The 21,903-nt window shown below is 33.7% G+C and overlaps 1 protein-coding gene across 1 annotated transcript; it reads right to left on the bottom strand.

Moving 5' to 3' along the window:
- Positions 1 to 227: 227 nt before the first annotated feature.
- On the bottom strand, positions 228 to 1,897 carry LOC110782639 (U-box domain-containing protein 26). Its single transcript, XM_021986818.2, has one exon. The coding sequence runs from the start codon at positions 1,816 to 1,818 to the stop codon at positions 541 to 543; it is 1,278 nt and encodes a 425-aa protein (XP_021842510.2). The 5' UTR covers positions 1,819 to 1,897; the 3' UTR covers positions 228 to 540.
- Between the last annotated feature and the right edge of the window lie 20,006 nt (positions 1,898 to 21,903).

Raw genomic sequence — 21,903 nt, 5'->3', positions numbered from 1 at the left:
ACCTCAATTGGTTTCAAATTGTGACTCGTATGCAATTACTTGTGATTTTATGTATTGCACATTAGTATGAGTTATATTGATCATTTTTTCATACGATTACTAGTTCAATTGACATCTGTTCTCCAAAGTGACACATAATTGACCAACCTAAATCAAATAGCTCATTGTCACCCTTTTAATTAATTGTGGCTATATCCGAACTTGTTGGAACTCAATTAACGAGAAGATTTGAATACATAATTCTTTCGAAACCTTTTGTATTAGGTGACCTTAATACTTTTTTAAAATAACAAAAAATGCAATAGATACAATTTTTTTTTCTAGAATTGGAAAAATAAAATTACATACACGAAAATTAAAAACCACATCTGTACCATCCCCTACAAATATCTAATAAATCTACTAAATTCTCTTCCAATATTTTTTTTCTATCCTCCATCAATCCTATAATTAAAATAACTCCTAATCAATTAAATCAAAATAATAATCAAATGTCTAAAAAAATCCTCCCTCCAAAAAGGAAAAAAAAAATTCTCAATTTCAAAACGGAACGACGTCGCTGCAGTTAAAATCATCAGAGTAATTCCCAATACTATCGTCTGGCCAAGAATCACGGAGCAACTTCAACAACATCTGTGCCTTCCTTTTAGCGCGTTCAGTACAGTCGCTTTGTACCAACAACAACAATTGAGTCAAGACTCCTGCGTTGACCGCCTCCCTTTGCAACTTCTCCGAAGTGGAGGCGAGTGCTAACAACGCGCCAGCGGCGTATTCCGTCGCCCTGTCAGATATTTTAAGGATAGTTTTAACTAATAGTGGGACGGTAAGCGCGTGGGCCCCGAATGCGGAACACCCCTGTGGGATTCTACAAAGGAGTTCCACGGTAGCAAGTGCGCGCTCACAGTCACACTTGTCAAGCTCGGTAAGGCGCGTTATTAGCGCGTTCACTGCACCTGCGGAAACTGCCTTGTGGCGGTGCTGCTTGCTTAAACAAAGGGCGAAGAGCGTCTTCACCCCGATTTTCAACGCGCGTGGGGAAGGTATCGGGTTTGTGAGAATCGAGATGACTCCAACGTATATTTCGTCGGAGGTGCAGATAAATGATCTGAGATCTGCCGACTTGGTTCCAGCTATCACCGACTCAATCAAAGCGGCCGAGTTGACTCGGACATCGATGGAAGATGGGTGGAACAATAGACTTACCAAGTAACCAACTCGGTCGGGGTCGGATGCAATCGACGTGCAAACGGCATCCGATGGAGGGAAGATGGCGAGGAGGGCGAGCGATTCGTGTTTCAACTCGGACGACTCGAACTCATCTGAGTTGAACAACACGGAGACGAGTGCGTCCCTAGCGTTGAGTGTGGCAATTAAAGACCGATTCTTCTCCGAGTCACGAGCGAAACCCCTGAGTCGTCTCAACGCGGCAATTCGATTGTGAACCGGGTTGGAAACGGAAGTAGCCTGGTTTAACAAAGACCTGATTAACGACGGATCAGCCGGTTGTTTCGGTGTTGGAATTCTCTCAACGCCGAAAGACCGATTCGAAACGCACCACTCTTGAATAAGACGGCGGAGTGTATGATTAGGAATAAGCGAAAAATCGGCAAGTGGGACCCGGGTGACCGGACACGTAATATTCCCGGTAGCTACCCAGGCCTCAATACTCGAACGGTCGTAGGTTTGACCCGTACAAACGGTAACCGGGTCTTGCATCAATTCAAGCGAAATTGGACACCGAAAATAATATGGGATTTGAATTCCGGCAGCGTCTAACGGCTCAAGCGGAACCATTGCCGGAATTCTTTTTTCTCTCATCGCGAAAAAAAGAATAGGAATCGGGAAAACTGGAAATTGGGTAATGGGAGAAAGACCAAAAATGGGAAACGGAAATATTGGAGCTGAAATTTAGTGGAAGAAGGGGAGAGGGGTTTATATTCTGACGTTTGGGGACCCCCACACGTGTGACATTTTATCGCATAATTACCAAAATACCCAATAGTGGTTGTTGTGGTGGTGGTGTTGGAGAATGTGATAAGGGATTTTATTTGAATTACTAAAAGAAAAAGAAAAAGAAAAAGAAAAAGAAAAAGAAAAGGAGGTTTGGTCAAAGGTGAGACTAGACATGGGACCCAGGGAAAATTGGCGTAAGGTGGTGATTTGGATTCTCAGGGAAAATATATAATCTTTGGTTTTAACGATGTGTGTTTTGTTTGACTGATTTGATTGGCATAAATTTTTGGTGGGAGCAAATTTTGGGTTGATGAATTTTGTGCATTTCTATCACTTTCCCGATGGGACTTTGATGGTAAGTGCTTGGTGTGAGATATCGTGGTTAAAGGGGTGCGGTGTCTCATCTACATCCTATCATTATCTTTTAGTCTCTAGATAATTGTAATAATTTTGACTTTTGCGTTATTTATATATCAACTATTAGAATTTAGGTATATTATTAGAAAATTGTTAATAGGATTTTTAGCCAAATTTATAAAAGTCCATTTCAATACTAAAGGGATGAACCCCTTCTTGTAAATTAATTATACACATCCTTATGCAATTGACTGCACAATAATCTTGAGTTGGTGAACATGATTCAATTTCAACAGCATTTAAACTATCTTGATCTTACATGAATCCATAGTTTGAATTTCAACTTTCTTGTTTTCTGACCTTTAAGAGGCTATGCCTTAAAATGGATGAGATTTTAGCTAGACCTCAATTTTGAAACAAGGGAAGCTCCAAACCACCCTTTGAGATAAACTTTTTGCTATGCATGTATAAGACCTAATTTTACCACATGAATTTGGTTAAACAATTCACCTTATGCGAGAGGCAGTGCTCGTATATGTTGAGTAATATAGTGTTTTGATGATTATGAATAAATGATAATCATCTAACTAATTGTGTATTTTTGAGATGTTCATGAACAAGTAATGAAGGTCAATAAGGACCATTTAATTGGAAGATTCTGAAGATGTATATAAGAAGAAGTTAAGTTCCTGAAAGAAATTGTAGAAGTGAAGGGAACTTAAGAAGAGAAGTCTAATTGTATGAGTGAACTATTAGACTTAGAGTTTGTGTCCTTAACTAATGCATACTTGTTAAATAGTTTAGTTTTCTTCATCTTGTTTGCATTGGTTGTCATCACCAACTTTATTAGAGTTTGTGTCCTTAACTAAAGCATACTTGTTTATTAGTTTAGTTTTCTTCATCTTGTTTGTATTGGTTGTCATCAGCAACTTTATTAGAGATTGTGCACAAAACCAATGCATGCTTGTTTATTAGTTTAGTTTTCTTCATCTTGTTTGTATTGGTTGTCATCACCAACCCTAGTAGAAAAAATTATTGTTGCGGCGGGCTTTTAGACCCTTGTTGCAGCGTACATCGAATATTGCAAATCGGGGGGCAACAACAAGTTTGTACTTGTTGCAGCGAATATTGTTCGTTGCATAAAGTACTTTGTTACAACGAACATATGCGTGTTCGCTGCAACAAGTATTTGAAAACATGCTAAAATAAAGACCAGTATGTTCACTGTAACAGACCCATCATGTTGCAGAGAACAACAATTTGTACGCTACAACAGACCTACCTGTTGCAGCGTACAAATTGTTGTTCGCTACAACAGGATGGGTCTGTTACAACGAACATCAATATGTTCGCTGCAATAGACCCATTCTTTTGGAACAAAAATTTAGTTTATTTATCTATACCTAGAGTGGCTTGCACCAAATATAGAAACCTGTAACAACAATAGTAGAATATCGCAACCTGTATAACAAATATAAAACAACAATTGGTATTTTATATACATATATATCCCAAAATCAAAGTGCACGTACTACATTTTAATATATGTTCCAATTTCAACGCACACATACATTTTAATGTAATAAGATTGTTCTATAACATCTAAACCAACTCGATCAAGCAAATAGCCAATAATAAATACTTTAAATGACCACATCGATTGAAAGGGTAGCGAATGGTGCCTAGTTGCTCGCCTTCTAAACTGAGGATTTTAATAAGATGCTTTGCAGATACCTCATATGTTGTTCCATCCCTTAATTGTAATTTGAAAACGTACTTCATATATTTTTTTTCTTGAGAAGCAACATCCTCTTGTACAACCTACCAGATCTGATGTGGCCTGATTAGGGATTCCACCCAAAACCTACCAAAGAGCGACACATGGCCCTCACATGCTAGACAGACACTTAACGAACTCTCCCTCGGAAGATATAATAAAGTCCCCAAACTATCTATAGCAGGCCCAAAATACAAAGGCACACTAAGCCCTAAAACATCCTCTAAAGGACACATGCCCTAAACCGGTTTGGGACCAATTCCCAAAAACCCTAGTCTTATAAATCGTTCAGATCCCAAGGTAAAAAGGGGAATTCAATTCATTCCCACTCACCTTAAACTATCTATGCTCTGCCTTCTCTGTACAAGTTACTTCTCTCTCTATCCAATACTTACTTAGGCATCGGAGGGAATATTTCTACCGGAATATTCTTGTTTTCCAGGTTGCAGGAAGATCGTGCCAGCGCATACTTGATACATCCGAGGAAAGCGTGACACGTCATCACCACAAAAGATCCCACAACATTTGGCGCCGTCTTTGGGGAGGTATAGTATCATGGTGGAACTGCAATCTGACGGCGAGGAGCATAACGGAAACTCGGGAGAAAGACGTCCACGTGAAAGCAGCCAACACCATATAGAAGAAGCAAATCGAATTTTCAATGCCGTGAACACACCTTGCCGAGTCCAAGAAGCTGAGGTGATTGGGATTTACCTTTGACTTTGAGTATTTATCTCCCACTAAAACTCTATTAAGTTAGGATTTTAAAATAAAAGATAATTTTCATAAAATCTTGCTTAGGTTACTTCTGATTTTAATACCTTTTATTTATTTATTTATTATTTACATTTTGTTTTTAATAATGTCCCATTTAATTTACGATTTGTTTTTAATATCTTTTGTATTTTTATGTGTTTAAATATTCGCTTTTAATAAAATAAATAAGAAATAATCTTTTTGTAAAATAAAATCTGATTTGTTAGTTATTTTATTTAATAAACTTTATTTTCTATTTTATTCAAATCAGATTTGAAAGGTTTTATTTTAGAAAATAAAAAACATTGTTTTGGAAAAACCTACGTTGGTGGAGAAAGAATAGGAGATCATGGAAATTATGGTTATGATTGGCCTTCACTCCAGAATTTACTCTACTGAATAAAGTCATGGGATCATGTCTTAATTGCAGGACTTGGTGGTTGTTAGTGGTGGAGATAGTGGAGGAAGTGGTTAAGGTTTCTTCCTCTATAAAATGAAGCTTCAATTCCTCATTCATTAAAGGGTGTATATATGCCTTGTGGCTGTGGAATAATGTTACAGGATTTTATTTCCACGTTTAAAGTCAGTTCCAGCAGTTATGAGTTCATGTCAGTTCCGAGTTCCTTTACAGTTATTCACTTTCTGTAGGAACTATGACTAATAAGAACAATAATTAGAACAAGCTTATCTGTAACAATGTCGTGGCGTGACACCAATCACTGCCCTAAAGTCGAATTTGCCCCGCTAAGTACACGCGGACTCGTAGCAACCGACCCCCAGGGATACACGACTCCAATCCTTCGGTGTACGACGAAGAACTAGATTGAGAACACCCTTAAGCAATGCCCGGAACAATGGAGGTTTTGTGTTTTTATTTCGGAGAAGAGGAGAAGAACCAATTTTCTGTGTGTTTTCTGTGGAAAAACATGATGAATTTATAGAGAGTTTTTGGGAAACTGTAACAGCCATAAACGGCTAGTGGAGAAGTTACCGGAGTAATGGGGAACTCCAACAGTCACAAAACGGCTGTTGACCAAAACTCCAACAGTTCCAGTTAGTGGGTTGATTAAGTCTCCTGACTTAATCAAACTGCCCTTGACCAAAAAGAATAACCCGGTCCACAAAACCCACCCCACGCCCGCGAACCGCATTCGCCAAGTACCAAGGCCCAAGGCCCAAGGCCCTCGCCCGAGCCCGGCCCGGCGCGCGCGCGTGTGTGTGTTGTGACCACCCATGCCACTCTCAAGCACTCTTAAACAAATGATTAAAGGGTAGTGCAATATATAAAGAAGGTAGTATGTGGGTTTTTTATCAATGTGGGACAATTGGTTTTTCATTCTTTTGAAGCATTCCTTTTTTGGAGGAACAAACTCCAACACTTTCTACATATTAGAGTTTAATAAATTATCAAACATCTGTATTTTGGGAGTTGGTAAAGGGTTTGAGTACTCTTGTAATGGGGAATAGGTCAATGGTTTGAGTGAATTCTTGTATCAAATTTGGGGTAGGAAGTTGAGTGAGTTCCTGTTGTATTTGGGTCCGCTTTGATTGAAGTTTATGAGAGAGAAGAAGAGAGGCTTTGAGTGAAGCCTAAGAGTCCAGAGAGACTTCTAGGGAAGTCAAGGAGAGCGTAATTGCTTGAGGAAATAACTGTTGGGAACTTGAGTTCGTAGAGGAACTCATGTAAAGTCGGAGTTCCTTATAGGTTTGTAACAAAGTTGTTGGTCTTTAGTGAAAAGAGTTTGAGTTGAAATCCCTAGTTAGTGGAGGGTTTCTTTCTAGTTGGGCCTAAAAAGTTTCCTCGTAAAATCTCTCTTGCATTGTTTCTGTACTTGCTTTAAGTTTCTTTATAATTCCGCAAAATTGGCTAGCAAGTTCCATACTACAATTCATCCCTCCTCTTGTAGTGTTCCTTCCGAATAACAATATATATATATATATATATATATATATATATATATATATATACTAAGTCATTTTTTTATTTGGTAAAAAGAAGAAACCATACAGAAACAACACCAATCGCAGGTTAATTAAATAACCCAACTACACAAGTCTATGCTCGAGCCACTCCCATGCATGCATTACGCAGTTAATGAGGGGGCTCGACCCTATAATCTCCAAGTCACAAGGTGTCTTCCCCACCAACTCCACCAACTTGTGTTGGTTAACTCGTATTACTAAGGTTTCGTTCTATTCGACTTGTGTAGTACTTGTTATATCCTTAATACTGGATAATACTAATACATGGAGTATTTTGGTTTTATGGAATAGTATAAGAGGGAGAATCCCAAAGAATACGGAGTATTTTGTTTATGGAATTGCATTAGAAATGGGTACCATCTTAACTATCACATGAAAACATGAATAAACATTCGGATAAATAAATCGGATTTTCTTTTCGCAAAAAAAGTAAAGGTTTTTAGTTGTGTGGAATGATACTGAGAAGTGAACGTAAGACATTTGATGAACGTACTTCAGAAACAACTATATCGTCTAGGTACTTTTGAAGATATTCTATCAATCTTAAATTTCGTAATTAAATTGATAATTAATTCCAATAGACTCAAACATGAGGAACTTGAAATCCAGTCAATAAAACTTTTAGGGTTCTTTTTTATGAAATAAAGATGTGGAAATGATGATGATGTAATTCATTTCAAACATTTAGTCAGTCAGAGAGACATAAATTATTGCATGACATAATTATAAACTTGATATTTAAGTAATGATAATGTGCTCTTTTTATATTGACCATTAATTAATGAAAAGAAGTGTTTTTAATAGGCAAAGGAATAAACAAGTAATTACGTCACTATTTTTACCATGCATCTTTCTTTCCAAAAAGTAACTAAAGAAACCATGCTAATCTTCAATAGTACTCCGTAATTAATACGGAGTATATGGGAAGATAAAAGTCAAAATTCAGAAAAGGCAAAGACATTAGGATAAGTCATGATTGAGGTCATGGACCTCATAGAAGAAAGTCACATTAATCTAGATGGATTTGGAAAGAGTAGATGGAGGTAAAAATAATTAATGAACACAATTTGTAATTTAATTTTCTGCTTGATTATCCTTTCAGTAGATGTTTCCAATACGTTACGTACAATGCAAGTAATTAGAGGAGTGTATGATTGTAGAAATAATATACCTTTTCGATTAGTGCTATACCTTATCATACAAGTATTATTTTGACCTACCCGATATCTTAACCCGGACCGGTTTGGCTTGTGGGAGAATTCAGCCCATTAGGTCTTCCTTTTCCTTTTGTTAAAAAAAAATAAAAATTATCTTTTATATTATACGAGTACTTCGTATTAAAACAGACATCAGAAGTGACACATGTCATTTTTTGTACAATTTTTTTTTAAAAAATAATCTCTTCTTTAATTATTTTTTTTAATTTTTTTTTTGCTATTGTTTATCTATTTACTTCCTCCAATTTTTTTGAATAATTGCACTCTATTTGATATTTCACGTACGCTTGCCAAAATATTATTTTAACCACTAATATCTCTCATTATACATTTGAAAAAATTATAAAAATTTGATATTGAGAGTGTTTTCGAGACAAAACTAACAAAATCATTTCGAGACGAATCTAACAAAATTTTTCCGAGATGAATCTAACAAGATCTCACATGAAAATATTTTTCCTTACATATAAATCACAAAAAAATGACTATATAAGAATATAATTACTAGAATATGAGTCATTAACGACAATCCAATAATTACGAGCCACAAATCCAGTCGCAAATACCTTTTGCGACAGGCTAACAAGTAAATAAAGGCGGTAACAGCCGTCGCAAATGTCTTTTACGACGGGGTAACAACGTGATTTACCATTAACGACGACCCTTTTTGTGACGTATTCGCAACAGGAAATCCTGTCACTATTGACCTTTAGCGACAGGATTTCTCATCGTTAATGGAAGAATTTTTTGTAGTTTATGAGAATAGTGCTAAAACCCAAATGGTACAAATATTAAAAAATGGAGGAAATATTATTATAATAAAATTATGATTTTCAATATTTTTTTTTCACCGGGCACTATTGTTTTACTATCCCAAAATAGTATGCAGAAGCAAAGGCATATATATATATATGCAATTTTAAAAGGGAGAAATGAGGGTAGTCTAACTTCACGAGCACTTATTGGTTGGTAGTTGTCCGTTGATAGAAAGATTGCCTTGACATTTTTAGGTCTACGAGTTTCCCAATAACATCTTTTTAAACAATCTAGATAATCGAAACATTTTTTCAAATAATTGCTACCAGTAATATATCTGTAATTCGTTTGATAATGCTGAATTTTCTTTCTTTGTTTTTTCCTCAATGAGGTGGGACTGTTGGGAGATTTCATATTAAACTTTATAGCCCGTTACAAGTTTTACAACTTACGTAGTACAATGTTACAAATCAATTTTTATTTAGGCTGTTTTTCATTACTCCATGTAACTTAGTTGCTCCTAGCTAGATATTTCCTCCGTCACTAATTATTTGCCCCATTGCATTTTTTTTTGGATCAAACCATAAAGTATCACTAACCTATAAGAAATAATATAGTAATGTATGATCTTGTTAGACTCGGTTCTATGTATACAAAGTATTTTTTTTAAATGTAAATTTTTTTAATTTTAGCGCATACTGAATTGGATATGTTCTCGTTTTCAATCGCGTCTTAGAGTCTGTGAAAAGTCAAACATTTAGGGAAGGGTGGAGTAATTGATAGAAATTTTAATTATTGGTACTTACCTATTCTCATCATCCACTTAAATTAACAAGTAACTAGTATTTGGGCCCGGGCGATGCCCCGGATTATTTCGTGAATAACAGTAATTATCATATTTTTGTAAATGAAATTTAATTTGTTTGTGTTTTTTCAGAACATAATTTTTCTACATTATATTAATTTTAATTTTGCATAGATAACATCTAAAAGATTATAGCTCAATTGGTTAATGGTCTAGTGTTGAAAGTGGAGGTTGTGGGTTCAAATCTTATGCTAATCATTTATCTCTTTTTTAAATGAAAGTGGATATATAGCATGGATTTGTGGATTGAGGAAGAGAGACACGTGGCATGTAAACGTTTGTAGAAACGCTTTTTAATATATAGTATAGATTGGGTAAAAGTTGATAAGTTTAAAGCTAATAATATTACAATTAGCATATAACTTTTATTTATTTTAAATAAAAGCATATATGTTAGGGCTGGATAACCTACTACTTCCCCTATCCTGGTGAGAATCATTTTTTTTTTAATGCAGAAATAGGAAATATATTATCAGGAGGTAACTAAGACCTCAAAGTGCAACATAAGAGTTTTACAATCAAACCAAAAGCAGCTCATAGCCGAACTCAAAAACCCGTAATCAAGGCTATGACTGGGAATTAGACGCGCATAGAGTTTTGAAAAAACAACACAACTATTAGGGAGACAACAAAAACCAAAGGAAGCTAATGCCAAGTTAGTAATATAAACATTAATCATCTGCCAGGCAGCTTGAAGCCAAACAAACTAGGGATCCACGACTGGGACCAACTCCTTCTCATAGTCTTCTCTGATATTTGGTGGGGGTTGAAAATGATAAACCTTGGGGATCGTCATCTTCCTTCCAATTTCAGCAAGGCCATTAACAACCTTGTTAGCATCCCTTTTCACATGAAGAACAGTCACACACCAATTCCTCTTAAGAAGAGAAACAACAATTATAGTGGAATGTAAGTGGAAAACCAACTCAATTATACTTTCCTCGGCTGCCCCGACGAGAATCATGCTGAGACTCTATCGCATAAAACTAATTTGAACTAGTTTCATGCGATATCTTAAAATGATGACAGTTAACCTAGCAAAAAAATCAATTCCTGAAATATCCACTATTTTCTTCTTGGTCATATACAACTTCGATATCTAACACATAATACATCTGTTTCATTAAATTCTTTACGCTTTAAAAAATATGTCGAACAATCAAAACTTTGACCATAAATTCTCACTATTATATCTATAAAAAAAATTACCATGAGATATTTTGTTAGATTCGTCTCGAAATGTATTTTATGAATATCAACTTTTTATACTCCCTCCGTTCCTAAATGTTCTTCCCGTTTCTATTTCGGGCGTTCCTATATGTTCTTCCCGTTTCTATTTCGGGCGTTCCTATATGTTCTTCCCATTTCTATTTTTGGACATTACTTTTTTACCATAAATTTTCCCACCATCCCTTATTTAATTCATTCACATTTTCCTATCCACCCACCCAACCCTACTTTTATGATTTTTTATTACTTTATTAAAAATATCTTCTCTCTCTTTCATTTCTTTATTACTTTCCTTTACTACTTTATTACTTTTCTCTTACATTCAATCATTACTCTTACACCCAATCATTACAAGATTTCATTTTCTTAATTCCCACACCAATTCCCAAATGGGAAGAACATAAAGGAACAGAGGGAGTAACTTTTTGCCATATAGAATTTGATATATTAACGGTCAAACATTACACCGAAGTCCGTACAAATAGTAAGTGTAAAGATATTTTTGAAACGGATGTAGTATACAATAGATATCCACAATACAAGAATTTTTTCAAGTATGAGTTTTGATAAACGATTTTCATTTGTTAGCTCAATTTGATTGTATGTGTTAAAATACAATTTTATTATATTTACACAAAAAAATTTAAAAAAAAACATACAATAGTTGGTTTGAAAATCGATCACCCATGCGACCCCTTCCTTGAGGTGGGGGGCAATATGAATAGCAAAAATAGTGATTGGTCAAATGGTCAAAGAAAGACAGAGCATGGAATGTGAAGGTTATGAAGAGGCCCAGGTTGTCCTTCTTTCATTCTCTTCACTCTTCCACCCCCACACCACTTACTCACTGAGGAAGTAAAAACACATATCTGATATGTGTGTCCAAATATATATCAGAATATAAGACAAAATAGGAAAAAGGACAAAAAAAAATTAAATGGTACTTTTCTAAATACAAATGGTACTTTTTTTTACAGAATGGTATTAGAATGGTACTTTTTTTACATGAATGGTACTTCCTTTTTTGTCTTTTAGCTATTTGTCTTTTAGTTGATATGTGTTTGTTGTTGCATGCCCGATATCCGCCTCGACGCACTCCTTACTCACTCATCCCTCTTCGCCAAATATCCTTTCTTTTTCCCTTTTTCTTTAATTCCCCCACCAACTGGGCCCCACCCATGAAACTGTGAAGAAGATCTCATCGACGTTGTGGGGCCCATAACAGTTGCTTCAATTAGGCTCGCCAGGCCCACCAAAATTTTCTCATAAATCATTATCGTATGGTGGGGGGAGCTAACCTTTTTTTTTGTAAAAGAAAAACTAAATAATTTTTTATTTCCATGTACGTGTAGTGGTTATTGGTTAGTAGTTTTATTTAATGTTGTGTTAGTTAATCATTTTTAGTGTTACTATATGATTTTTTATATGAAAAAGGGATATGTCTTCTCCATCCAACATCTTCTTTTAGCAAAAATCTATAATTGTAATTATTTTTCTAACAAGTGATTTTGGTACACTTGTTGTGTGCACAAAAAACTGCGCTCTATTCACATACAAGTGTGTCATAATTAATTTTCAATTTTTCTTGTCAAAATCATTGTTGAAACACATAAGATTGTGTCTTTTTGGTATGAAAACTACCTTGTCACTCTATTAATTTATAATCTACCTTGTGTAACCTACCCTAAATTAACGGGTTAAGCCCTTTTGGAATTGAGTGAAAGATAAGAGAATCTCCACCTCCTATTGCCCTTAGTTGGGATTATAGAGTTTCTTTCCAAAGTTGGAAGGTACTCTGTTGATTCACTCAGCCAAATTTAAACGCATATTTGGAGTTTCTTTCCAGATTTTGCACTATAATACGGATTAGTTTTTAGTATCAAATCACTTCATGTATTTGGTGAGGTGGAACCATTTTCTCGAGGATGAAAAATAAAACCATTAGGGTTGAGTTATCTTCACTTGAAGTTTAAGGTTGTTAATTATTGCAAATGTGATTATTAGAAATCATTTTAAGTTAATTTATTGAAGTTCAATTTAAAATTGATTTTGGAATAGTTTTTCAAGTAACTTTGCTAGAGTTCAATTTGAAAAGAATGAATAATGAGTCAAACAATGAATTGAATAACCATCATGACATTCAATGTAAAATGAAATGAATAAGTATGAAGTAATCCGTATATTACAAACATTAGACCAATAAAGTACCGAATTGAGATGGTCGAACACTTGAGCGTGGTATTAAGGAAGAACTATATTCCAATATCAGATATGTTTTGACAAAAATATATCAGATCAAAATAAGTTCAAATATGTTACTCATAAATTCAAACATGTTACCCAGAAGTTCAAAATTGGTACCAAGAAGTTCAAAAATGGTGTTCATTTCTCAAGTATGATGATACTCAAAAGTTTTCAAAATAATGGTGAAATTACCGCCAATCCCTCGTATATGTGTTTGAAAATACATCTCTGAGATGGTTCTCTCCGCACTCTGGTATTAGATGGTAAACCATCAAGGAACATGATCACATTACATTAATTAATGTCCTTTGTAACAGACCTAGCTAACAAGCCAGAGGTTAAGGTCTTGTGGGATATCCTATATTGTATTAAAGGCATAAGAGGTTTTTACAACTTTTATGAACCGTAATTGACACAAGTTCTTTACAATGTTAAATTTTTTTAATCATATAGATTGGCGATTCCATTATTGCAAAATTGTTTTATAAATTAGCCTTGGTTTGAACTCTTTCAAGGACTTTGCTTATTTATTATTCACCTTCATTTCACTTAGATCATGTAAGGTAATATTTTTCGAGGCAAAAGATTAACACTGTCTGTTGACCATGTAAGAGTAGATCATAATTGATGCGACTGTTGTATTTTCTAGGTAAATGGTGTAATTAATGTGTCAATATACACGAAAACAGACAAAGAGTTCGTATTTTGTTCTACTCCCTCCATCCCTTAATACTCGCACCGCTTTTCTTTTCGGGTCATCCCTTAATACTTACACCGCTTCTATAAATGGAAATTTATACCAATATTATATTATTTCTCACACTTACTTACTAACCCCACCTACACGCTTATTCCCTACAAAAAATCATTTAAAAATTCACACCCCACTCACTACTCTCCACCTTTTACCCATTTCCCACTAACTATATTAAAAAAATACCCCACTATCAACTAACACCCATTAAATTAATAAGTCAATTTAAATGTCTTAAACTCCGCACCGGTCAAATCGATGCGAGTATTAAGGGACGAAGGGAGTATCAAGTAAACTTATTACTCCTAAAAGGTGCAAAAGCTCCTTATCCATATTCCGATCCCTAAGGGCTAAGGCTATAAATCTATAATCCATACTCGGAACACATTGCATAATGGTCAAATAATCACTATTGCAAGAATGTTGATGGGAAGTATGGGAATTGAATAAGCAGCAAAAGCAACAGAGAACTTGAGAAGAGGATGATTGGTGATTGGAGGAAAGAGGTATGAAATGGCAGAGGAGAGAGAAACTGTCGTTTAGCGGCGGATGCACGCGTGTGGAGTTGGCACGAGTCACAAAACAAAAAGGTACCGCCAACGGGTGTCTCTGGTCAACCCGACAACCTTGCCGGTTACAGCTTACTACTGCTCCCCTTCCACCCTTTCTACCACGTGTTGCGTCTCCGTCCTTCACACGTGTGCCAGCTAAGCTCCCATTTTAACCTTACTTGATCCAATTCCAACTTTGTTTTTTGACTCAATTTCCTTTCCTAATTTTTAATCAAATCATTTCGTTTAGAGATCAATGATGGAGATTAAGCATGGTAATAGTAGTGAGTTAGTGACTAGTGAATCGTGTAGTGGAGATTTTCCACAATGGATTTGCGATTGTTGACAACAATCAATGTCTAATCAACTTTCATTTTATGTTTAACACAATGCTTTGATGTAAAAGTACTCCCTCCGTTCCTAAATACCTGTCCAGTTTCCATTTATAGCGTTTCTTTTTATGTGTCCACTTTCCGTTTTTGGACATACACATTTCCCACTTTTCTATACACTTTTCCTACTTTTCCATACACTTTACCCACTTTTCTATACATCATTATTACTTTTTCTTACACATTTTACACTTTTCTCACTTTTCAATCACCACCTCCACTTTTATTTATACTTTATCAATAAACAATGATCTACTTTTTCCTTTTCCAAAAAAAAACATTCTCAATCATTACCTTTTACACACCATTCAATTTTATTAACGGATTTTTCATGAAATACCCCTGAGGTTTGCCTTAATGCACCAAATACCCCTAAACTTTCCAGAATGCACCAAATACCCCCGAGGTTTAGTATAAATACACAAAATGACCAAAATGCCTATTTTCCGTTAACTCCGTTAACTTATCCGTTAACTTTAACTTCTATTTTATTTTATTTTTATTTTTTCTCTTTCCTTTTTTATTTCTTAATTTTTTTCATTTGTTTTTTTCTCTCTCCTCTTCCTTCTTCCCTGTCCTCCATGGAAGCACCATGGAAGCCCATATCACCACCATGTTCCAATGGGATTTCTCAATTGAGAACGAAAATCATCAAATTTGCATCTTAATCTAATTGTTTGTTGGGAAAAGAGAGAAAATCTTTGTTGTTGTTTGATGGGTATGAAGATGGTGATTAAATTCCTGTGAAGTTGTGAAGGTGGAAGCAACTGGCTTCCATGGCAGGAAGAAGGAAGGGCCCTTCTCTTCCTCACCACCACCACTAAACACCGTCCCGCTAACCCCTTCTCTTCCTCACCACCACCCCACACCGCCACCGACACCAGCCCTGCTCTTCCTCACCACCACCACACACCTCCCCGCTAGCTAACCCCTTATCTTCCTCACCACCACCCCACACCGCCACCGACACCAACGCCTTCTCTTCCTCACCACCGACACCATCCCGTCTCTTCCTCACCAACACCACACACCGCAACCAACACCACACACCGCCACCAACATCAGCGTGCTCCAGCGGACCAAAGGCATGCCCAGATCGTCGCGAGAAACAAAGCAGCAGATCTGAGCCTCGATTTTGGTCTTGTTCAATCGATTTGGGTGTGTGAGAGAAGGGAGAAAATGGGGTTTTGAGTGATGGGTTTGAAGAAGGGATTGGAGAGAAAGAAGGTGGTGAAGACATAGAAAATCGAGAGAAGAGCAGCAATGGAGAATCCAAAAAAAATTGGGGGTAATTGATTTTTGATTTTTGATTTTTGATTTTTTTAGATAATAGTTAATTAATTTGTTAAGAGTTTAATTAATTTAATTAAGGTTTATTAATGTAATTAAGGGTTAATTTATGTAATTAAGGGTTAATGTTAGGATAAATAGATAAAACGATTTATTAAGGGCAAAAAGGTAAACATACGCTAACGGGGACTTAACGTTCGTTAGCCTTTTGGGCATTTTGTGTATTTATACTAAACCTCGGGGGTATTTGGTGCATTCTGGAAAGTTTAGGGGTATTTTGTGCATTAAGGCAAACCTCAGGGGCATTTCATGAAAAATCCGTTTTATTAATTACCGTGTACATGTCCAAAGTGGACACATATTTAGGAACGGAGGGAGTATCTTTGTTTACTTGATAATTAAGTACAAATGACTTTTGATATGAACTTGTGACCAATCACACTCTGTTACGTAGTTTTGATAGATATAATGAGAAATAGAGATTTGGATTTCATGTATAATGCATTTATTAATTTGGATTTCTCTATAGTAAACAACTTTCTTTCTTTTTTTTTTTTTTTTTTTAATTTTTTATCATAGTACAAAAATGAGTAAAAAGTACTACACGTATTTTGAACTAGTCTGATTTTGTTAGAAGCTCAACTTTCACTCAAATGTATAAATCACAATATAGATATTGAGTATTACTAAACTTCATCAATGTTTAAAATATTGACAAGTTTTTTCTTGTGTCTTATCATTAGAAAATTTACCTTTTCTGAAATAATTATGTCAATTTGATTTCAAAATCGGCAAACAGCTAGATTACATAATTCTGTAAACTTAAATTAAGATCCAAAAGACAACGTCTTATCTTAAGATCGACAAACATCATACTGGTGTAGAAAGTGGATTAATTCCCTATTAAAGAGACATGATCTAAAATATCAAATGGGTTAATATTAATAACAATATAGTACTAAAAGAATCCAAACAAAAATAATCACATGGTGGCACTAATTGCATTTAGGGTTTGTTTTGTTGTTCAGAGTACGGAATTCTTTTGACAGATGATGAATGTAAAAGTATAAGTGCAAACAACTAGGATGTTCTGTTTTTAATCAACCATTTTATTTTTAATTTTTAATTTTTAATTTTTAATTTTTAATTTTTAATCTGTTTTTAATCAACCATTTTATTTTTAATTTTTAATTTTTAATTTTTAATTTTTAATTTTTAATTTTTAATTTTTAATTTTTAATTTTTAATTTTTAATTTTTAATTTTTAATTTTAATTTTTAATTTTAATTTTTAATTTTAATTTTTAATTTTTAATTTTTAATTTTTAATTTTTAATTTTTAATTTTTAATTTTTAATTTTTAATTTTTAATTTTTAATTTTTAATTTTAATTTTAATTTTAAATTTTTAATTTTAAATTTTTAATTTTAATTTTTAATTTTTAATTTTTAATTTTTAATTTTTAATTTTTAATTTTTAATTTTTAATTTTTAATTTTTAATTTTTAATTTTTAATTTTTAATTTTTAATTTTTAATTTTTAATTTTTAATTTTTAATTTTTAATTTTTAATTTTTAATTTTTAATTTTTAATTTTTAATTTTTAATTTGTAAGGTTTGTTTAGTTGTTGATATTTGATTGGTTTGTACTGTAGTACTGAAACTGTAACACTGTTCTTTGGTCTACTCTGTTCTCAACAATGTTGATACCTGAAAGTACAGTCAACAAAGCTCTACTTCTCTACTCTTTCTTTAGGCTTTGGTTATTTTCTTAACTTTTGGCTAATTTCCTAATTTTTATGTTAGTGATCGACTAAAAAGGAGGTTTAATTTGCATAAATGCATGTGACTCTAGTATCTAATTCCACAATTAATTTATCTTCTCAAAAATAAAATAAAAACTACAATGGTTTATAATAAAAGTAAAGGAGAAATGATAATCTTAAGAGGATGAGTTTTGGTAACGCTTCAATATCCAATGTGGATTTGATTGTTGCTTATTCTTCACCTTTTTATTGAGTTTGAGGAATGGAAAGAGAGAAATTGATTGGGTGATAGATATCACTCCGTACGTAACAATAATATATATATTTGTTGGTTTAGACTTGAAAATGTCTTTCCGTTATGTATTAACAGAATCATAAAAACAATTAATAACGTAAATAAAGAATACAGAGACAAAGGAGATGAAAACTTTAAAGATCTTGAGAAATACATATTACAGAATACAATGACCGAAATAGTTTATATAATACTCTTTAGACAAATGTGAAAACCTCAGAAAGTATCTACTCCCTCCATTCCTAAAAGTTTTTCCCGTTTCATTTTTTGGCGTTTCTAAAAGTTCTTCCCGTTTCTATTTTTGTACATGACTTTTTACCATAAATTTCCCCACTTTCCCTTATTTAATTCATTCACATTTCCCCATTCACCCACCCAATCCCACTTTTATGATTTTTTATTAATTTATTAAAAATATATTTTCTCTCCTTCATTTCTTTATTACTTTCTCTTACACTCAACCATTACTCTTACAACCAATCATTACAATATTTTATTTTCTTAATTTTCACCCTAAACCTCAAATGGGAAGAACAAATAGGAAAAGATAAGTATTACATTACATTTCATTACATTATACTAAAACAGACACCAGAAATGACACATGTCACTTCCTGGTGCAAAATTTTCCCAACATATATTTTTTACTTAAAAAAAGAGTAAATTATTATTTACCACCTAAAAAATCGATAAGTTGTTTTTTACCACCTAAAAAAAAAATTGTCTTTTACCACCTAAATATAAAATAAAAATTGTTTTTTACCACCTCTTAACCGGAAAGATGGACGGAAACGTCACGCGGACCCTTTCAACGACTATATTTTTTATTTCCTTCTCTTCTTCCACGATTTTCATGTATATAAGCTAACATTTTTCCTTACTTACCATTGATTCACATAATGTTTTCGTCCATTTTGTAGTTAAGAGGTGGTAGAAGACAATTTTTATTCAATTTTTAGGTGGTAAAAAACAATTTGTTGTTTTAAGGTGGTAAAAAAAAAATTAACCTAAAAAAAATTTACATTACATTTTGTAGGAAACTAAGATAAAAATGAATTTAAAATATAACTCAATTACCAATTTACCATAAATGTTACTACATAATGTATTATTGGAGGAAAGCTAAATCATTGTTATTTTTTCCTTTATGATATGATTTTATTTCTGTATTATTATAACTTTTCAATCTGATAATAAATTTAAATAATATTGATAAATGAACTTGTAATGTTAGTCCATTTCTAATGTTAATATAATACATGGTAAGTATGAGTGTTAATTAAAATAATAATACATGGTAAATAGACTAATATTAGAAGTCCAATTATCAAAATTGTACTCAATTCAAACTATGTTGCATTTGACTATTAGTTATGCTCGGTTTTTTCCGAAAATTAGTTTGTGTCAGACGTCATTCGTGTTTGGCTAACTTTGTTAGATCGAGCTACAATTATACAACTATAATCCTGAACTTTGTGAGAGTGAGAGATAGCTCAGTTGGTTAGAGCTTCCATCCCGGTTCCAGGTGATCATGTGATCAATTCTCATCCCCGCCCTTGTGGCTCATTCGCACAAAAAAAATATCCTTAACTTTGTATTGTAATGTGCAAATTTAGTTCATTTGAATATTTTATTTACACCACTTTAAATTTATATTTTTTCATATATCCTTTTTACTTTCACGTTTTCCTAATATTACAAATTTTTTATTTAGTTACTATTAAAACAATATATTATTTTAGTAGTAACCGTGCATTGCACGGGACCTGATCTAGTACCCAAAAAAGATAACACTGGTTCAGACTTTGCAACAGATACCATTCAAACATATTCTAACACTGTATCCTTTTAAAAGTAATTTAAATTAGTGTTGTAATTATCATGATAGCTGTTTCGTGTTCACCTTTTACTTCTTTACTTGATTTTTACCAGAGTGTAACTGTGTAAGGATTTCTAGTTGGATTGGATCTAGATTAAGTAAACGTTTCTTTTATGTACCAAATAAATAAATAAAGAGGAAACGTTTCTTTGGTCCTCCACAATAATGGAGTATTACTTACTTTACTTGGTGTATAATTAAATGGATATTATTAGAAGAAAAAACAGGATTAGCTGGGGGCAAAAGTTCTTTTTGTTAGGTCTTTAACTTTTCCACATGAAAAATAAATAAAAAATAGCTCCAACTGAAAAATCAAAACAAAATAAATAACGTAAGATGTATGATGATCGAGGTTGATTGTGTGACATCACTGGTCTTAGGCTAAGGCATCCTTTCTAGAAGGAAGATGGAAGGGAAATTTTTCTTAACTCGTAAGAGTATGTACAATCACTACAAGAAATTCCATTAACGACGGAAAATCTCGTCGTAAAAGGCCAATAATCGTTGATTAACGACGGAATTTCTTGTGGCGATCAGCCCGTCATAAAAGAGGGTCGTCGTTAATAGAAAATCCCGTCGTTAACCCATCGTAAAAGATATTTGCGACGGTTATTCCCGTCTTTGTTTGGTTGTTATCCCTGTCGCAAAAGTCTTTTACGACGAGATTTTTAACCCGTCATAATTAGGTTGTCGTTAAAGATACAAATTCAATCTTGACTTACGTTTGTTGTTAAGTTATTTGACATCTCAAAATATTTACAATGTTATCATGCTGTCAAGTTCAAATAAAATTTGACAAGGGTCACAAATGTGCACCTTCTGTCAATGCCCGAAAGGTAGAAATGGAAGCATGCAAATATGTTTTTGATTTTTGGGGTTTGGATGTAGCAAACCAATTGGCTTGAGCTGCATTTTTTATTATTTTTCCTTTCTTTTTTAATTAATCGTTATTTATGTTTAGTATAGAAATAATACAATGTTTTTTTTATTGTAATTAGTAGCAATAATATGGATAAAAAATTAAAAAAAAATCATTTATTTATTAATTAATTTAATTTGTTGTCAAATTAGTAATTATGGAGTACGAGGAGAAAATTTGAGATGGTGTATTGTGTATATGCAAAAAGTATGGGAAAGAGAGTGGTAACCTTGAGTCAAGATTGTAAAAGAAAAATAAAATAAGTAAGAGGTATGTCAAGTTAGTGGAACATGGGGTGGAAGAAGAAGAAAGATGAAAGATAAATTATTTTTCAATTGACAGAAAGTCAAAGATGCACATGGTCTAACGGACATGAAATACTATTAAAGCATGTACATTAGTTGACTGTTCAAAAGAGCTATTGGAGAGCTCTCTCCACCACTACCTCTCTGCAAGACACACTCAAAAATTCATTTTTAAAAACACCCAACAGTGGTTGGTTTCTCAAGTGAGCTCTCCAATATATATTTTTTTACCATTTGGTGGTCCATAATTAATTGTCTTTTTTAACCAAAGTTAATATCCACTTTTCAACAAAAATCAAATCTTGGAGGGATCTTGGCAAGAGCTACCTTGAAGTAGCTCTCCATGAAGAGCTACTCATGAGCCCTACAAAAATCACTCAAGATCCCCAATATTGGCAAAGAGATAATTCTTGTTGGAGAGCTATTCCGAGAGCTCCTTGGAGAACCATTCCAAGAGCCTCAATGTACATGCTTATGGAGTAGTCTGTTATTTTAATTTCTTGGTTTTTTTTTAACCAATTGAGGTTGGCATGAATGAGTGGTTAAGGGTCTCTTGCTAGTTAATCAAGGTCTCGGGTTTGAGCCTTGGGTATGAAAAAAAACTTCAATTCGGAGG

This window comes from Spinacia oleracea, chromosome 4 (assembly GCF_020520425.1).
Source record: "Spinacia oleracea cultivar Varoflay chromosome 4, BTI_SOV_V1, whole genome shotgun sequence".
In the NCBI taxonomy this organism is placed as follows: domain Eukaryota; kingdom Viridiplantae; phylum Streptophyta; class Magnoliopsida; order Caryophyllales; family Amaranthaceae; genus Spinacia; species Spinacia oleracea.
This window is presented reverse-complemented; position numbering and strand designations above follow the sequence as displayed.